The 18,497-nt window shown below is 39.9% G+C and overlaps 1 protein-coding gene across 3 annotated transcripts in view; it reads right to left on the reverse strand.

Moving 5' to 3' along the window:
- The window catches only part of ABCA1 (ATP binding cassette subfamily A member 1), a 106,708-nt gene that overhangs the window by 79,382 nt on the left and 8,829 nt on the right, over window positions 1-18,497 (reverse strand). The window contains exons 1-4 of one of the 3 annotated variants that reach the window (XM_063294921.1): window positions 13,201-13,275; window positions 12,179-12,199; window positions 7,811-7,949; window positions 1,322-1,415 (exon numbers count right to left, since the gene is read on the reverse strand). In XM_063294921.1, coding sequence (XP_063150991.1) covers window positions 1,322-1,415; window positions 7,811-7,876 — 160 coding nt within the window. In that variant the 5' untranslated portion in view covers window positions 7,877-7,949; window positions 12,179-12,199; window positions 13,201-13,275. Of the gene's footprint in view, window positions 1-1,321; window positions 1,416-7,810; window positions 7,950-12,178; window positions 12,200-13,200; window positions 13,287-18,497 lie in introns of those variants that run through there. The other 2 variants (XM_063294920.1, XM_063294919.1) reach the window with 2 other exon arrangements.

Raw genomic sequence — 18,497 nt, forward strand, 5'->3', positions numbered from 1 at the left:
TAGACTTCAACCGAGGTCTTTCTGGCTTCAGTCTGACACCTTCATTGACTGAGTACATTGACATTAAAAGTTATGCAAGAGAGATTTCAGCAGCCTAGTCATTTCTGTTGAAATTGTTAATTTATTATGGAGAAATATACCACAGGGTCATTATTTTTTTTTTTAAAAAGGACGTCCTGTTTGGGTAGAGCTAACTAGGAATACATTGAAGATGTTTCTGTATTTGGGGAACTGAATCCAACTCTCAACATTCTTTCAGCTCTCCTAAAAAACTGGTTGGTTTGATGTGAACTGAGTGCATTATCACCCAACAAATTATGGGCATTTTCAATCTCTGATACACAGTGCAGCTTACCATTGAACCCTGAGCTGCATTCTTTCTTTTTTTAGATATCATCCCAGCAATCAAGTAGGTATGTAAGTTTGTATGTATGTCAGGGAATAAATCCTGTTGAATTCAATGAGTTTAACTTCAGAGCATACATATACAAGAGTTTAAGAAGGATAATTAAATATTTCACATTGCTCTGTATCTATAACTTGTCTGCTCTTGTAGGATTAATTTATTATTTGCCAACAATTCATATCAATAAAAACATCCAACAAGATTGCTATAGGAAATAACCCAGCTCTATTGTTTAAATCGTATGTGCAGGTGCAAAAGAGATCTCTTTAAGGCAGTGGTTCTCAAAGTGTGGTCTGGAGACCCTGAGGATCCCCAAGACCCTTTCAGGGGGTCTGCGAAGATAAATAAATATATAAATAAACATTTTAAAATTTCCCAGTTTTAATTTCTAATGAAGTAAACATTGATAGATGTAACCCACATAAACCAAAGCTCTTTGGGGTCCTCAATCATTTTTAAGAATGCAAAAGGGTCCTGAGACCAAAATGTTTGAGAACCGCTGCCATAAGGAGTCATTGCAGGAACTGAATGGGATGTCTCATAGACATTGTGCTAAGCACTGGGCTATAAGGAAACCTTCAGGATTATGTTAGCAACAGCTTCTATATTCTTAGCAGTGGTCAAGCCAGGGGCAAATCCCTACTTTAGCAATGGGATTTCTTGAGATCAGAAATGAATTGCAATAAAAACAGAGACTTGGTCTGTTATGGCCATACACAAAACTGAAGAACAATCCTATCTAGCTGAATGTCAGGTGTAGACTGCTCTGACAGCTCCCCCAAATCTTTCTTAGCCATGCTACCTTCCATCCTTCTAGGCTGGAGACAGTTGACTCCTTATGCGATCTGCCTCTCTCTTTCTTACTTCCCCTTCACCAAAGCTGAAGCCCAAGAACGCAGGCATTTTTAAACTTACATTCATGTTGTTCATAAGGTGGATAAGATAGTCTCACAGACATCAGAATAAAGAAGATAAACAATGGCCAAGCAATTTCGACCAGCAGCTGGGTCTGAAAGAGAAAGAGGAGAGGAGAAACAGCAGATTACTAAGCATCCATACTTGATATTACGAAGTAACTGAAGACAGAAATAGACGTAAGTATAGTTAAATTGCTTACTTCTGTGAACACAATGTTGCTATTTAGTCCAGCCTTCCCCAACTCAGTGCCTTCCTGGTGCCCTTGGGATCAACTGGACTATTAATTCACAAAGTAGTAATTTTACAGCATTCCTGTCCACTAAGCAAGGAATGGGATGGGATGGTGGAAGGTTTTTTTCCCCCCAGTTCCATAAATCAAATCCATATCCATTGGTAAGTCACATTTTCCCTAATATGTTGAATATTCATATGCAACTTTCTCCAAAATGTAAATATATATTGAAGATTAATGCCCTTAAGACACCTTACATAAACTTTCTCGATGCATGCTTTACTTTTCATATAAATTTCCCAAATGTCAGGGGTTTTTTTCCTTATACAGCTATTATATAAAGAATAAGCAAACACCCAGCATATGCGATTTTGTTTCCAACTTTGAATAATGTTTATAATATAATAATAAGTTCTTTTGTAGGTAGTTTTCGATACTATCTGTTATTTTTCAGGTACTTCTTTGCAAACATTTTTCTCCTTTTGTGCAGATGTTTGACTGGAGTCTGTTTTCAAAAATAATTTTGGAGACCCTTGTAAATTATATGTATGCATAAATTTATACGTGTGTGTAACATACACACAAAACCCTAACCACAGTTTCTATCATTCCAGGCAGAATAGTCAGTTGTTATAGTTGTAGTCCAACTGTCTCAAAATGGCCAGGCTAGGCAAGGCTGTTCTAGACTCAGTTTCCTTGCCACAATACAGAGCATTTAAGTTATCTGGGGTTTGAGCCAAATCTGTGAATGGACCCCTGGAATGCCAACTCTTTCCTTGTGACATAATGGAAAGCACACATATCTGATTTCCAATTTGTATCCCAAATGATTATTCTAAATGGGGAAAAAAAAACTAAATGTACCGGAGAACAATTATGCAGCAGATCCTTCATAATTCTCCATCCACCCATAATTTGTGATGTTTTTCCTTCAGAAAATGTTTTCTTCAGACCTCAAAGATTTGAGGGTTATTCAGAATGCTAAATCAACTATTGTCATGCAAAGTAAATTCTTCATAGGCTCATCCACACACTTGCTACCCATGTTGGGCATGGTGGCGGAAGAACTGTGTTGCTCAGTGCCTGTACAGCATGAACATGAGGATCTAAAATTAGATGATTGACATCTAGTATAAGTCCAAGTGCTGAGGATGTTACAGTAACTCAGCAAAACCTAAACTATAAATAAATTCCATCCCTCCTCTCAAACATTATGTTCATTGGTGCAGAGTCATTTGCCAATAACATGCCCTGAAGGCAAATGATGCAGAAATTGTAGGAATTAGTCCACATTTCAGTGAGGGAATCTCAAATGTGATAAACTGGGGATCAGCAGTCTTTGCTCCCACACTGTTTATAATACTAACTTACAAAGCAAATTAATGCTGAAAAAAATAGTAAATGAATAGGCCAATTCATAATCAATTGAGGAAATTCTTCTCAAAATATCCTGGGATATTGGGCATGTCCAAATGCAGATTCATCATATAATATGGCACCCATCCAACTCACTGTGCTGAACAGGAGGATACCAGCATGCATGGAAAAATCCTACATTGTTAGCATTAGATATTTTTTGTAGCATTATTAAAACTCAATGAGATGAAACAACATAAAAACTAAGTGCAGGGGAAGGAGAATTCCCCAAAACTAGTCAATAAAAAATAAAGATTCTTAGAGGCAATCGTATTTGATAAGATGGAAAAAGAGAGAAGCCAGAAGTGAGAAAAGAAAAGAAAATTGGGGCAGCTGGTATCCTAAATGAGGGGTACTCCACATTATGATAAGCAGAATATAATATTTAATTAACAGAATACAATAAGTCTCCCTTATTATTCCAAAATCAACCATCAATGCAGCAATTTGATATGAAGCTCTCATTAAAAAGTGTGGTGGAATTTTACCCTTTTTCATTGCCTGCCTGAACATTTTTTTCACATCAGATCCCCTCCAGTAAACAGCTTGGCCTGCATTTCCTTCCCTGTCACTTTTCCAAACTGTGGTAGCTAAAATAAGCATTATGAAAGGCAGGTACCAAGCTTAGCTTGACATGTGCAGCCCAAGAGTTACATCTGCACTGCTGGAAGGTATCCAGGACAAATTATCTTCTGGCTGTCACCTCCAGGGAGAAAGCAGCTTAAGGAACTAACATTGAGCAAATAGGCCTATACAGTATATCCAACTGTAATCCAGCACCAGTTCCTACTCATTTATCCATTTGAAAATGGAGAGCTAAGAAGCTGGTTTGAGCTATGGGAAATTAAACAGCAAAGCGCTTACTGCTATCTACCTTCAAGAGGTTTTTGATGGGCTATAGCCATGGGCAACACTGATGATTCCAACCTGTAGCAAATACATTATAGGTGGTGGCAACCCACAGATAACTTTGCAGGGTAGGATGAATGGGGCAATGTGGATGAACTTCCTAAAAGTGTTCATCTTCCAAGTGTCATTGTTACCTTTGAACTAGGGGTCCATTGGACCTTGAGGCTCTGCCATCTTCCATTCCTTTTATTATATACCAGATTCCGGGTCCCTTACACAGGCATCTGGTACAAACTACAATGTGGTAAAAATAATGTCATGTCTCCAATAACATGCCTTTCATATTTGAATCCCAATGTTGCACACAAGTACGCAAGCCACATAGTTTTCATCATGACACTGTGATGCACATTTTGTCATTTGCCTCACCCCCATCCTTGTCCCCCTTCCTGCAGATACCTATGATCCCTAAAATCTTGGCTCACTTCGCAGATTGGCAATTCAAATTATTTGTGCTCTTGTTAGCATAGAATAAGAAACAGAGAGAAGAGGCTTACAATGGACTTAATCCAAAACGACAGTGGCCCTCCCAACATGATGCCCCTCCAGGTAAGTTGGACTACACTTCCCATCACATGCAACATGTGATTTTTGAGGTGATGGGGGATATAGTCCTATACAGCTACAGTACAGCAGGTTTGGGAAGCCCGATGAACTTTCTATCCTTCACCCAAACCAAAAATCAAACGAACATAGTGCCAAAGGCAGCTAACAATAAGAAAAACTAAAATATAAATCTAGCATATAAAAACAAATTTGATGCAAGAGAATAATCAGAAACAATGGCAAGAATCATGAAAAATAAAAACTGTTCAAAAGGCTGCATATGATGTACCCAACACATTGCCCAATCTTCTGACATGTACCTAAACATGTAGTTCTTTAAGACAAAAGAACTCAAGCACTGCATTCACATACCAGAGTATCTGATTTAAATGTAAAATTGTGTGTAAGAGAGGGAGGAGAGAACCTTTTCCCTTTACCATGATGAATGATAGTAATGAGCTGAAGAGTCAAGCAGTGAGAAATTAAGTTATGGATACGATCCATAATCTACTCAGATCACTGCCTTTCTTGCAATCTTTGCTGTGATTTGACTAAAAACGGAGTATTATGAACTCTTTTCATCTTAAGTACTTGCTATGGTTGAACTTTCATAAGGTTCCAATAAAGGCTGTCTCACGTGTTTGCTTTGTCTGTATGTCTTGACCTACATCTGGGTCCTCTTTCTGACTGTTGGCGTGTGGTCATCAATATGTCATTGCTGAAGGAACATGACCCTTCAGATAGAAAAGATTTGTCATCTTCACTCTACCCTGATGGCCTGTCTGATGACCTCACTGTTTCTGGGAAGAAGGAGGCCATTTTAAAGTTGGTGGGGGGAGGGAAGATGGCACTGAAAGAACATCTAGCCCAAGTGTTCCAGGAATAGAAGGACTTGGCTCATAGAGCTAAAATCTTTCCTCATAACATAGTCCAAGAACCCACTCTTACTAACAGAGCCTATGGGATAAAATTGCCAAGTACATCACTATTAAATTCCTAGGTCTGTACAGTGTCCAACTGTACAGACTGTAAATGGGAAATTAAAGAGCACAGTACCATCATCTTTATTTTCATGGCTAGGCATATGTGAGCCTGGGAAAACTAATCCAAAAGAACCTGTCAGAAGAGACTCAAGAACAACTGAGGATGGATCATCACCTTGACCTGGCCATGCTCATGTCAACACCACTATACATATTTGCACTGGCAGACTTCCTGCACTATTTTGAAGAGATCCAGAGGGGTAGTGTGAAGTGTTTGGAAGTCCACTCTGTTTTCCAAGCAGTACTAGCATATTAGAATCTGAAGCAGTTGCAATCCAAGTTTTATTCAGCCTCTCTTTTTTAGCCATAGCAATGGAAGATCTTGAAAATCTCAGTTTAAATTACCGCCTTGATGCTAGAGCTGTTATAATAAAGCCATACTTTACTTAGGCCAGACTTCCCCACCCTGATGCCCTCCAGATAAATAGTTAGGACCATGATTTCCAGAATTTCTAAACAGCTCAATCACTGGAATTCAGGACGTTGTAGTTAACACAAAGCCCAGATTGGAAAGGCTGATGTAACTATTCCTCAGCATTTTCCAGGCTTCATGGAGAATTATATGACCAATTTGTAGGAAAATGGCAGCAGACCAGCAGCCAACTTCAGAACTCTGTTTAAGCTATCTTAAACAACCAACCTCAGTGATACTTCTACATAGGATTCAGATTTATGTTAAGTATTATGAGGGCAGCCCATTCTCAATAATAGCCCCCAGCAACTCTGTTACATATACTGCTATGATACACTTAAACTGATGCTAACTTTTTAGCAAACCAGTTTTGCTCATGAGTCATCCTCAATTTAAAGTAGGCCAATGGAGGCAACATGATAATGAACAGAAAGTTTACTTTCTTCCAAATGCTGCAGAGTATAGAATTATAGAATCATAGAGTTAGGCCATTAGCTCTCACCCCCTGCTCTTTATAGAAATACAGATTACAGCATTCCTCAACAGACAGCTGTCCAGCCTTTGCTCAAATCACCCAGTGAAAGGGAGCCACCAACTACCTAGATAATTGGTTTCATTGTGAAACTGTTCTTAACATTACTCCTAAAGAAATTATTAAAACCCATAATTAAACTCATAGAATTGAAAGAGGCCATTTAGGCTATCTAATCCCCTGCTCAATGCAAGAATCCAAATCATGTGTAGCAACAATCACTGGGCTCAAAATGGTAGACATGACTGGGCCATCAAAGCCCTGCCCCTTTTAAATATGTGTTGCAAGCACCACATGCTCATGAAAAAGAATGTAGCTTTGATCGCCTGGTTGCACCTGTCATTTTGAACCCAGTGGCTGTCACAGTGGACATCCCTGCCTGACAGATGTCTTCCAGGCTCTGCTTGAACACAGCCAGTGATGGGTAGTCACCATCTCCCTAGGTAATTGAGTCCAATGTTCTGCTGCTTTTAAAGCAGCTTTAACTCTCACTTAACTTAAAATCATTGCTCTGTCCTGCATTTTGAGATTGTGGAGAACAGATTATGGCCTTATTTGTTTCATACCTTTTCAGTACTGCCTTTATTCTGTTCCACTAATGTGCAACACAGATTCAAACAATCACATTGCATACACTACTAAATCTGAACAAGCATTCCATAGATGCTTCTCCCACAGGAACCTATATAATTTAATATAAAGCATGTTTGAATGGGCGGCGTGAACTTATTTCAAAGTACACAATGTATAGGCCAAGCAGCAGGTCTCACCTGTTGTATAACATGTGACTGTGCTTCCATTTTTTACTCTAAGCCAGCGTTTCTCAACCTTGGAAGCTTGAAGATGTGTGGACTTCAACTCCCAGAATTCCCCAGCCAGCATGTACCCTTCTGGCTTACCTTTTCCTTCGCTAGCCTGATCAGCCCAAAAATGGTTCCTGCAGCTTCAGAGAAAAACTGCTCCATTGACTCAAAAAGGAATTCTAAAACAGTTTTTCTAAATGCTGAACCGAAAACAATTCTAGTTTCCCCTTGCACCACTCTTCTTGCCTCCAATCTGCATTTACTGAAAGTAAAACGCAACTATATACAGCTTCTTGTTTCACACTGATTTAAGGTCCAATACAAAATTATTTCTCTGAAGAACTTACTAGCCAAACTCCTGTATATTAACCCCCCAATCCACATCATTAATCCACCCAGAGCAGTGGGAGTTTTATAACCCCCCAATCCACATCATTAATCCACCCAGAGCAGTGGGAGTTTTATATACAGCATTTGTGCCCAAATGGTGTATTTACAGAGTTCAGTATGACTGTCTGAGCAGGCCTGGCATGGAATCCTTGAAACCTACCGTTGGGTATTTTGTGGAAAAAAAAGCAGTGGTGTGTTCTTACCGTTTGCCTTCTCCTATACGTGAAATTCTTCCATAGTAGCAAACCCAGCTGTGTCAAGGATGCCATCTTCCCTCCGTACACTCCAGGAGCACCACCGATGGCAACAGCACACAGCAGAAACCCTGTAGCTGGTCATCAACTAGAAAGGACAGAAAGAGATTGACAGCCTCAGTAGAATCTTTTCAAAAAGCAACCCATCCTCCCCAGCCCTTCAAAGGCTGCCTCCCTTTTTATCCCTCTTCATGCTTGCCAAAAGCAGGACTGCTCTCCAGTGCCTTTCTCAGACATCTCCCTTGTGGCAGTACCATCGCTGATGCCCCTAGGGGAGAGGTATCAGTGATGGTTCTGCCACAAGGGAGATGTCTGAGAAACGCACTGGAGAGCAGTCCTGTGATGTGCTTGCCTCCCATCCTCACGCGGGGAAGGAAGTGGAAAACCATTGCTCTCTCAGCAATCTTCTTGCTGGGTCTCAAAAACAAGGGCAGCAAACCGGAGGCCAGGAGCTGCAGTTTCTGAAGCTGATGTTGGGGAGAAGGAGCAGGGAAGAGGACTCTTCCATTTTCTGTTGCCTGGTTTTTTGTTTTGTGATTTTTTCCCCAAAACCTGGATCCCTCACTGCCTCCCATGACAATGATCCCTGCCCTGGTGGAGATGCTCTCCAGCAAGTGCAGAAGGCCAAGGATCATGGTGATGAAGGTTACTGGTAGGAATGATCTTGTGAAATACCTTTCCAAAATTGGTATTCCTGTTGGAGGAAAGGAAAGGAAAGGAAAAGGAAAACTTTGGCTGTGGGGTGAGGCTCTGTTCTCTCCAGCAAACAAAGGTGAAATGGCCCTGGAGGCACAGAGCCTTGTAGCCAGATGGGAGGAGCAGTCCTGCAGCTGTTCTGCAGGTCACTGATATCCCTAAGGTTCTACTCCATGCAAATGAGAATGTTTTTGCCAGATCACCTTGATTTAATCACAAGTTTTTGCCAGATCACCTTGACTTAAGAGAGAGACTCTGATGCAACAACATGGCTTCAATGACTGGCAAGTAGGTTATCTTGGAGGCAAGGCAAGAGGCTGTGTGGCTGGTCCCTGAAAGCTATACATTACACCCAGGTCTGCTGGGTACCAGCTTTCAAGTTCTGTAGTACTGTCCATTAATGTACTAAAACCAGAGGGATGGGAATAAACCAAAAAGCCAAGCTTGCAAGGGCATTGGGACAAGTATACCTGTAACCCTTCCACAGTTTAGGCTTGTATCTGCATAGGACTTGTTAACAGAGGGTCTCTATTTATGTCTTCGTTTACCATTGTTTTAACTGCCTATTTAAAAATAAATTGATCAGTTTAATGAGAACTAGATACTACTGGGGCATTAACAGTTACAATGGATTTTCCTTGCTTTATTTCAGTGAACGAATGTTTCTTTGTTCCCCTCAATAACAATACGTATTTCTTTCCTTTGTTTGTTATGTGTGCCTGTGTAATTTGAATATTGTTTTCTGGCTACTGTATGTTAAATAATGCTGATCTTTGGTGTATATGCGTGTGTATGCATCTGTATCTATGTATCTATATCTATATCCATATCGGTATGGTGTAAGGGACCAGATGCTGGGAGACCCAAGTTCTAGTCCTTTCTTAGCGCAGAAGCTGTCTTGGTGAACCTTTGCCAGTCACTCTCTTTCATCCTAGACTGGAAAGTCAAAAACCATATATCTATCAACCTGCATTGGAGTATCATGGTAGATTACAATCCATAACTTTCAATGAAAAGGCCTTCATTGTATAATTACATCTACCAAAATATGCATTCTTATCATCATTCAAACTTTTCCCCTTGCAAAATCATTGCCTCTATCTGATTTAATATTATAGGAGCTGAATTCATTGGGGGCGGGGGGAGTGAGAGATCTTATTATGTATATCCCAGTCCCATTTCACCTGGCTTTAAAAATCCACAGCATTGTTGCTACCAAACAGTAATTCTTAAATTCTATCTCAGTCTGCAGCCCATTGGTGGGCTGCAATATACATTGCACCCTAAGGAAATAAAGGAAGGAAACGAAATGCCATTGGCAAACAGTTTTCAGAGCAAACAGCATCTAGTTTTCAGTGAGTCCCCATTATTTTATTTACAGTAATATTCTTAGAATAATTGAGAATAAAGTGATAACCTTGAGGACAAGAAACTGGACACAAAAGGCCGTACATGATTTCCAGTTAATTTTAAACAAATCTCATATTTGATACCTTTCTTAAAATCAATGTATTTGACCATTGCAACAGTAAATCATATTTTAACACTCCATTCCTCTAAGTTTTGTTAGTTGTTTCCATTATTTACTAACCAAGCAAAGGCTGTGAGGCATGTTGCCTACCCTGAAGGTTCTGAGTTTTAATGCATCTGTTGTATGTGTTAATTTTTTAAAAAACAGTATAACTAAACAGTGAACATCGTGGGTCACCATACACCCTTTTTTCTCTCATTTTGTCTCTCTCTCTCTCTCTCTCTCACACACACACACACAAACACACAGACACCACCATTACAAGAAGTCAGATCCACTGAACACAGCAAAAGCCTTCAGGAGGAGGGACAGTACAGCTGTTTGCTCTCTGACTGAGGCAAAAAAGAGGCCTGTATGAGAGGAAAACCTTTCCCCTAGAAAACAGTTATTTAGTCAGTGACTGGGCAATCCTATAAAGGCCCCAGAGAGGAGATGGTGCTTGCTGACTCTTGAAGAAGAATTGACTGTGTTTGAAACCTACCTCTTTACCTAACCATCATTCTTTTATGAAAATATCACTGATTTTTTTTAAAAGCATTCCTAGAAAAGAGGATTTATTTTAATTTTTTTTAATCTATAAACCCCTCCCCTGCAAAATATCAGGCCTTGTGCTTCCAGATCAGGCCATGTATTTCCAGAGATGCCAAGATTAAGTATAGTTTTAAATCTGGCTCACATGGTCCAGAGTTCACCCATGCAGTCTGCAAGGAAGGTGTCTAATGCTGGCGGATTTATAGCCTAGTCAAGATCATGGGGAAACACAGATTGTACCACAGTGTGTTTTGCACTGTGGTTGTGCAACCATCACAACTGCATGGATTTGCCCCAAGAAAAGCTACTGCCTGTTCCAACTATCAGCAGGCATCCATCTTCTGAGAACATGTACTTGTTAATTTCATCTAAGTCTCTAAGGGAATTTCTCATCCTACCCTTGGGATGAAGGACAAAAAATGGAGGATTATAGTCCTTGGTTCTTCTCCCTTTTCCTAGCTTGAAGGCAATGCCAAAACATCTTGGCATGCAAATATCAGCTTGTTGTGCTGTTTCTGATGTGCTGTCCTTGCTCAGAGAACAGATAAAAGGTTCCAGCTTCCTGGGGAAAATTAGCTGAAGCGCTTTCATAATCAGGATCAAAGGTTGGATCCAGCTTGTATTGCAACCAGTGTTTGACTTGAAAATAATTGAGATTATGTTCCCAAATCACTGATTATGAATCCAAAGAAATTGTTAGCTGAATCAAAGCTTACACTTGCTAAGGGATCCAGCAGTCTTATCACTATTCTGGTTTTGCACAAATCACTATAAAGAAAGAGGGAGCCCCAGTTCCTAAATTTCAATGCATTTCTGTAAATGCTCCATGGCCCAACTTAGCTCTCATTCATACACACGCAGGTGTTGATGCCAGTAGTGTCACATGGGATCATCAGATGTGAGAATAAGAATAAACCATGGCAATCCAATCAGTCATTGAATGATTATGTGTCATCGATTATGTGTCATCAACTGATTATGCTCCATCAAGTCATTTTTTTACTTCTAGCGACCATATAGATATTCTCCATGAAAATACTGAACAGTTAAAAGATATATATATGCAGATATGAATCTGATGAGCTGTAAGAGATTTCTGTACTCTTGGCAATCAGGCTGACCTTTGCTATTTGTAAAAGATGCTTTATGTTAGTCTTGGCTATATCCATTAACTGTTCCTAGAATCATGTCTGGGAATCCTGCCATTCCATAGCTTAACTCATAATCAATATAGCCTGCACTTTCTCAAATTTCATAAAGCATCTGAAAAAAGTACTTGAGGAAAAGATCTTGCCACATCTCAAATCTATACAATCTTTAGACTTCCTTTTTATCCCACCTTTCCTTTATCCTAGAACTCAAGGTAACTTACATGCATCTCTCACACAGTCTCCCATCCAATCAGCAATCATTCAGACCTGCTTAGCTTCAGCAAGGTGTCTGGCTCACATGCCCTCCCACCAGGCCTAAATTGCCAAAGCAGTTAAATACAGACACAATAAAATAGCCCATCAAAATTTGCTAAAAATTTTGAACCCTCTTTGTCAGTGATGACCTACCTGCCACCAGGAATGTTCATTCTAGTAGGAAGGGAAAAGAAAAGTATTTATGATATTCCTCTTCTTTTTGAAAAGAAGAAACTTATTAGTATGTTTGCCACATTTACTTAAGATAGCTCTGTGTGGAAGTTGTGTGGAACAACTCTGGTTGTTCACACCAGAAATGTCTGTAACACATGGAGATTTTTTTATTGAGCAGGTGTTTATCCTGCTCCAAAAACCCTAAAGTGAAACCACCAAGAGCTATCAGAAGTCCCAGAGACATTTACAAGCAAGCAAGTTCTAGATTTTAATCTTCCAGACAGGCTGGTTAGGCAATTGCACGCATACATACACACAGAGGAATTATATATCCAGTTCCTCTACCCCAGAGGAAGGCAACCTGGTGCCCACATGTTTTGTTGGGCTACAGCTACAGTCTTTCACTGGCAATACTGAAAGGTGCTGTTCACAATTGGAGTCTAAAAAGTCTGAAAGACACCTGGTTCTCTATTTCTGCCGTAACTAATCTAACAGCCTCAACTGGGGAAGATCTACATACGCATCTGAGCATCCTCCAGATACGATGGGAAGACAACTGGAAATCAGGGAAGTTGAAGGCACTGTCTTGAACGTAATAAGTTGAGTGGGGATGGTGGGGAGTTGTCTTTAAAGAGTTAAAATCCCACCAACCATTTTTATTTCCTATTCTTTGTCAAAAAGCAGTTTTGTTTTGTTTTTTTAAAAAGGGCACTGCATTCTTCTTTGCATCTATAACATGCAAAGGAAAATACAAAACAAACAAATCAAGCATTCCAATCTTTAGCAAATGAAAAGGGAAGCAAAGAAATTGTACAAAACAACAATATAATACACTGAACTGGCATCAAAGCCCTCCTCTATTCCATGTATAAAATGTATAATATTCTGCGTTAGCTGTTATAATCCACTCCCTGAATGGATCAGCTACAAGAACATTATCAGTGAAACAGAATTTCAAAGAACAGGCAAACCCCCAAACCCATGAAGGTTGAAAGGCTTACCCAAAGCTGCACAGCAATTCTAAATCTTCAACTGGTAGTACAGCCAACTGAACAAGCTCACTGACAACTCACTAGGAAGAACTAAAGTCCTGCCAAACGCTGTGTGTCACAAAGTGTCAGCAGTAGATGTGAGCTTTGAACCTAGAGTCCTTTGGCTGAGCCATTATCAGATGAATGAAGTGATGATATACCCAGTTGTTTTAGGAATTTCCAGAACTGAAGATATGGGCTAACCAGATTTTTTTTTTAAAAAATTACAATCTTCTCCCTAGATTTAAAATTAGTTCTGCAATCATTCATCTCAACTTTGAAATAGCTAGAGGGTCAGAACCTACTGCTGACTTTGACAGCCTTTATAACCTGCCCAAATCCCAAAAGGGCAGCACACAACACAGGACATAAAAATTACAAACTCTAACAACAGAGGCAATTAAAAACAATTCATTTAATCAAAAATACCTATGATAGACACCTACAATCAAGTCAGCTAGGGCTGAAAGCCTGTTGGAATAAGACAGATTTAATTTGCTTACAAAATGCAAGAATGGGGTGGTGCACATATTTCTGGTGCAGAGAGTGTTCCAAAGAGTGGGGACTACCACAGAGAAAGTCCATCCCCAGGTACAACTGGTCATTGCTTTAACACCCTTGCCTTATGTTTACTCATACAGAAGCAGGCTGAGCATTTGGGATCTCAAAATGCTTGCCATCTGAATGGGCTGTGGGACAATACCTGATGCACTGCAGTAGATCAAGGCAGGGTCCATAATAAGACTCTGCTTGCTGGTTTTGTGGGCCTGACGTTGCATGCTGGCAGTTGAGCTCTTCTAGCAAGAGACAGTAAGCACGCTCAGGAAGTGAAGGTGTGAGCCATCTATGCTGAAGCATCACGATATTGTTTAGTGTCCTCACCCTGTATGTCTCCACTAAAGGAAGAGTTGCTTCCTTTAGCAACTCTGCAAAGGAAGCTGACAGATGTCTGCTGAAACAGAAAACAAGCTTCAGCTTGTTGGTCCAATGCTTTATTTATTTACATGGTACATTTTATCCATCTTTATTCCAAGATGGAACTCATCGGGATCTCTCCGGTGGCCTGTCCCTGGGATGACCCTGACCATTTAGCATGGGCATGGCTAGCTTTGCATGCTTTGAGACCTTTGTCACATGTGTCTGGGAGGATACACTGTTCAAGCACAATAACACCATCATCACATTATTACAAAAAACCCTCCAGCATTACTAACCAGACCAAAGGCACCACTGTTACAGCTTCCATCTCAAAAACAACAGACAGTTTGCCAGCCATATCAAACGAGTGGCTTATCGATTAAAAGAACAAGAAAAAAATGAAACTGACAACTTACTCAGAAGCCAAAAATTAAATGGAGACAGAAATAATTACTTTCCCTGATCAGTAGGCATTCTTCTATTGTCAGAAGTTCTCTTTTTTCTCCTTTCCTGGAGATTTGTTTCAAGAAGCTCAGAAGTGTGTGTGCGTGCACGTGCATGTATGATATTTTATGCAGAGGGCCAATCCATATATTTAGCAGAAACAAGTGGACATGCCTGTCCTGCACTGACCATTTTCGGCAGGAAGCCAAGAGTTTGCTGATGTATATGTGCTTTGTACTGCATATATGTAGGTCTGTTTCATTTTTTTCTTGTGTTTACTTCTCCTGATAAAATTTTCTGCATTTGTATGTCAATATCTTTTGGTCAAAGGTTAGGTGTAACATGCTGAGAAACTTTCACCCACCAAACACCTTTGAGGGAAAAACACCCGTTTGCATGGTTTTGTCTTGAACCACGGTACTTGGATAACACAAAACAGAAGTGGAAAAATGGGTGAGCATGTTTTTACAAGCCAAGCATCAGACTGGAAATTATTCGTGGGTAGAAAGTTCTGAAGGGTAAGCCAGATTCCCACATCCAAGTGCAAGAATGTACTTTTTGTGCCACGTTCCACTTGTGCAGATCAAACCACAAGAGCTGTAGACAGCAGGCTTTACAAGCAGCCAAAAGTCCAGCATCCAGAAATAAGGAAAGTATCAGATACAGGAATACAGGGACATCAGAAGCTACATCCAGAGACAGGTAATTCCATTGGGATCAGGCCCAGTACTCTCTATGTGGACTGACAGGTTCTCTAGGATTTCATATAGGAAGTGTTTTCCCCCAGCAATATCTGGAGGAACCAGAAACTGCATTTGAGATCTTCTAGATGCAAAACATCTGTCCTGTCACCAAGATATGGCCCGTTCCTATATACTATGGGCATAATCCAGAACATGCCAAAATTCTGTGCTGCATCTTTCAAATCAAACCATCTTAGGAAAGACAAACAAATGGTAATTAAGGAAATTATCTTGTTCTCAGCTAGAAGTAGGGTTCTGTGCTTCTGGAACTTCTGGCATCCAGTTAGCTAGATCTGAATCTAACCCTGATCAAAACGTCTAATATATTTTGTAGTTCTGTGCCTGAATAGATTTACATACCTTCTCTGAAACTGGAAAAAAATGAGCAAATCTGAAAGGGCATAAATTAGATGTGGATATCTAACAATCCCAGCCCTATAACATCATAGTATTTCTATCATTAAGCTCATAACGTGAAAGATGAGCAGATCTGCTTAATTGGTTTATGAGCTCACCATAGACTGAAGGACATTCAGCAAGTCAAGCAGCATTTCCACTGATACTTTCTTTTAGCCACATACTATCATAAAACATCCAGATACTTTTATATGATATCTCATAAAATACTGAACTCCCAAACATTTACTTGTGAAAATGAGATGAACATTTGTCTCAAGAATACTGCTTATATTCAAGAAGTGTTGTTTTTATGATGTAGGCACAAGTATGTTTCAAATTCTTACTGCCATTCCTTTCTTCTACATACAAAATTAGGAAAAGGGAATTTCCTCTAGTTGAACCGTCTAAATAATGTATGCCTGGACATGATCTCTTCATTCAAATCATTTATCACAAGGCCAGAAAATGTTATCTCTTCCACTTTAATGGTTTCCATTCGTTTTCCTTTTTTTCCTACAGTCAAAGGAATGTTGAATCACAGATTGTAGGGGGTGGAAAGGACATTGGGGATCATTTGGCCCAACCCCCTCTTTTGTGCAGAAATCTACTGCTAGTGCCAAATTTAAACTGTTTCTCCGCTATGACAAAGGAAAAGTATAAGTCAAAGAGGTGCAAATCCTATAAAGATCTGCATACAAATATACATTGCCTAAATTGTCACCATCTTGTATTTAGAAAGAAATCCACTAAAAAGGGGATAGCATGTTTAAGACCGTCATGTTGTTGGTTCTTTGGCAAGGAAAAGAAACAAAACTTGGACATTTAATGCAGTTGGTTGAGTCTGGAACAGAGTTGGTCCATCTATTCCCTCTTAAAGTAGATTGTTGCAGTTATCATAAACCAGGGTTTCCCAACCAGGGTTCCGTGGCATCCTAGGGTTCCATAGGTCACTAGGGGCTCCCTGGGAAATCACAATTTATTTTAAAAATTATTTCAAATTCAGGTAACTTCACATTAAAGAGGTAAGTTTTATTCTTTATTTTTAGTTTAAGAACACTGTTAATGCATATATACAGGCCTACCCATGAAACAAATATAATAATTTTGTAACTTGTGGCCTATATTTGAGCTTGAATGGGCAGGGGTTCCCTAAGGCCTGAAAAAATATTTCAACGGTTCCTCCAGGGTCAAAAGGTTGAGAAAGGCTGTCATAGGTAAAGGTAAAGGTTTCCCTTGACATTAAGTCCAGTCATGTCCAACTCTCGGGGGCGGTGCTCATCTCCGTTTCAAAGCCGAAGAGCCGGCATTTGTCCGTAGACACTTCCGTGGTCATGTGGCCGGCATGACTACACGGAACACTGTTACCTGCCCGCCGAAGCGGTACCTATTAATCTACTCACATTGGCATGTTTTCGAACTGCTAGGTTGGCAGGAGCTGGGACTAGCAACGGGAGCTCACCCCATCTCGCAGATTCGAACCACCGACCTTCCGATCGGCAATCTCAGCAGCTCAGCGGTTTAACCCGCAATGCCACTGCACATATTTTAATTGTTCTTCACCCTTTGGATGTTAGGGTGACCACACTAATCAAATGACCACTCTAATCAAATAAGACTAAAAATGTGTCAAAAAAGAAACACCCTAGCAGTATAAATACATTTTTAAAAGTTTGCCTGGACAATCTTTTAAAAAATGCTTGGTACCAAAAGGATTGCCATAACACATCCTCATAGCAAAGGCCAGGATACACAGTAGACCAGAATTCCCCTATAGCTGTCTTTAAAATTTCAGCTAATAAATTTATCAAAATAATAGTATTTACAGAAAAGCCCAATTGGGGTAGAGGCATTTCCCTTAATGAATTAAGATCTCATTTCTTTAGGGCACAATGTAATACCAACGCAACCTTATCTACTCACATGCAGTAAGGCTTGTTTCTCAAGATATAGGCTGGAATGCGTACATGTACTCTTAACTTTGGTAACAGTTCATGTCTTCTCCTTTCTGGAACATCCTATCGAAGTTTCAACCTTACCTTTTGTGCATTGTGTATGGAAATTGCACTTTGGGGAATACCTGCTAAATATTGTGCCCACTGGTGTAAAGCTCCCAAAATGACTTCTAAAAACTCTACAGCAGCTGGCCAGATTTTTCACCCAAAGAAAGTCTTTAGAAAGAGATAAAATGTTGAAGAAACGTGTTTCATTTCAGAAAGAAATTTTTAAAAGTTACTCAAGCACAAGAGCCAAAGCAACCCTGACTTTTCTAAATATTTTTAACATCAGCAGCAACATTCTCTATAGCAGCCTTTTGGGTGGGGTGGGGTTCCATCAACAGTTTGTATATTATACTATAAAATGACCCTCCCCACATTGAAATTCAACATGGCATAGGAAAATGAAGGATGGGTCAACTGGATGGGAGCGAACTCTTCTCTCAGTGGCTAATTTTGAGCTCTGTGCCATAAAAAAGAGAGGTGTAATCTAGTTGGAGGTGTGAGCAGAAGAAGTAAAAATCTGTCCTGTAACTTGGAAGGTTAGCCTGGGCCCCAGAGGTTAGGCCTCTGGTTACATTCTTTTACTGCCTTCCATATTGAGTGAATAGATAGTTATTTGCTTAGGGGAAATTAAACCACTGCATGGCACACAGTATGCTCTAGGGATATATGGAGGTTAGAGGGCAATATCTTCACTAAAAAGAATCCTGCAGGGAACACAGAGATACTTTGCAACCTATCAGCATATTCCTCCTTAAGTCTCAAA

The sequence above is a fragment of the Candoia aspera genome, chromosome 2 (assembly GCF_035149785.1).
Source record: "Candoia aspera isolate rCanAsp1 chromosome 2, rCanAsp1.hap2, whole genome shotgun sequence".
Classification (NCBI taxonomy): Eukaryota; Metazoa; Chordata; class Lepidosauria; order Squamata; family Boidae; genus Candoia; species Candoia aspera.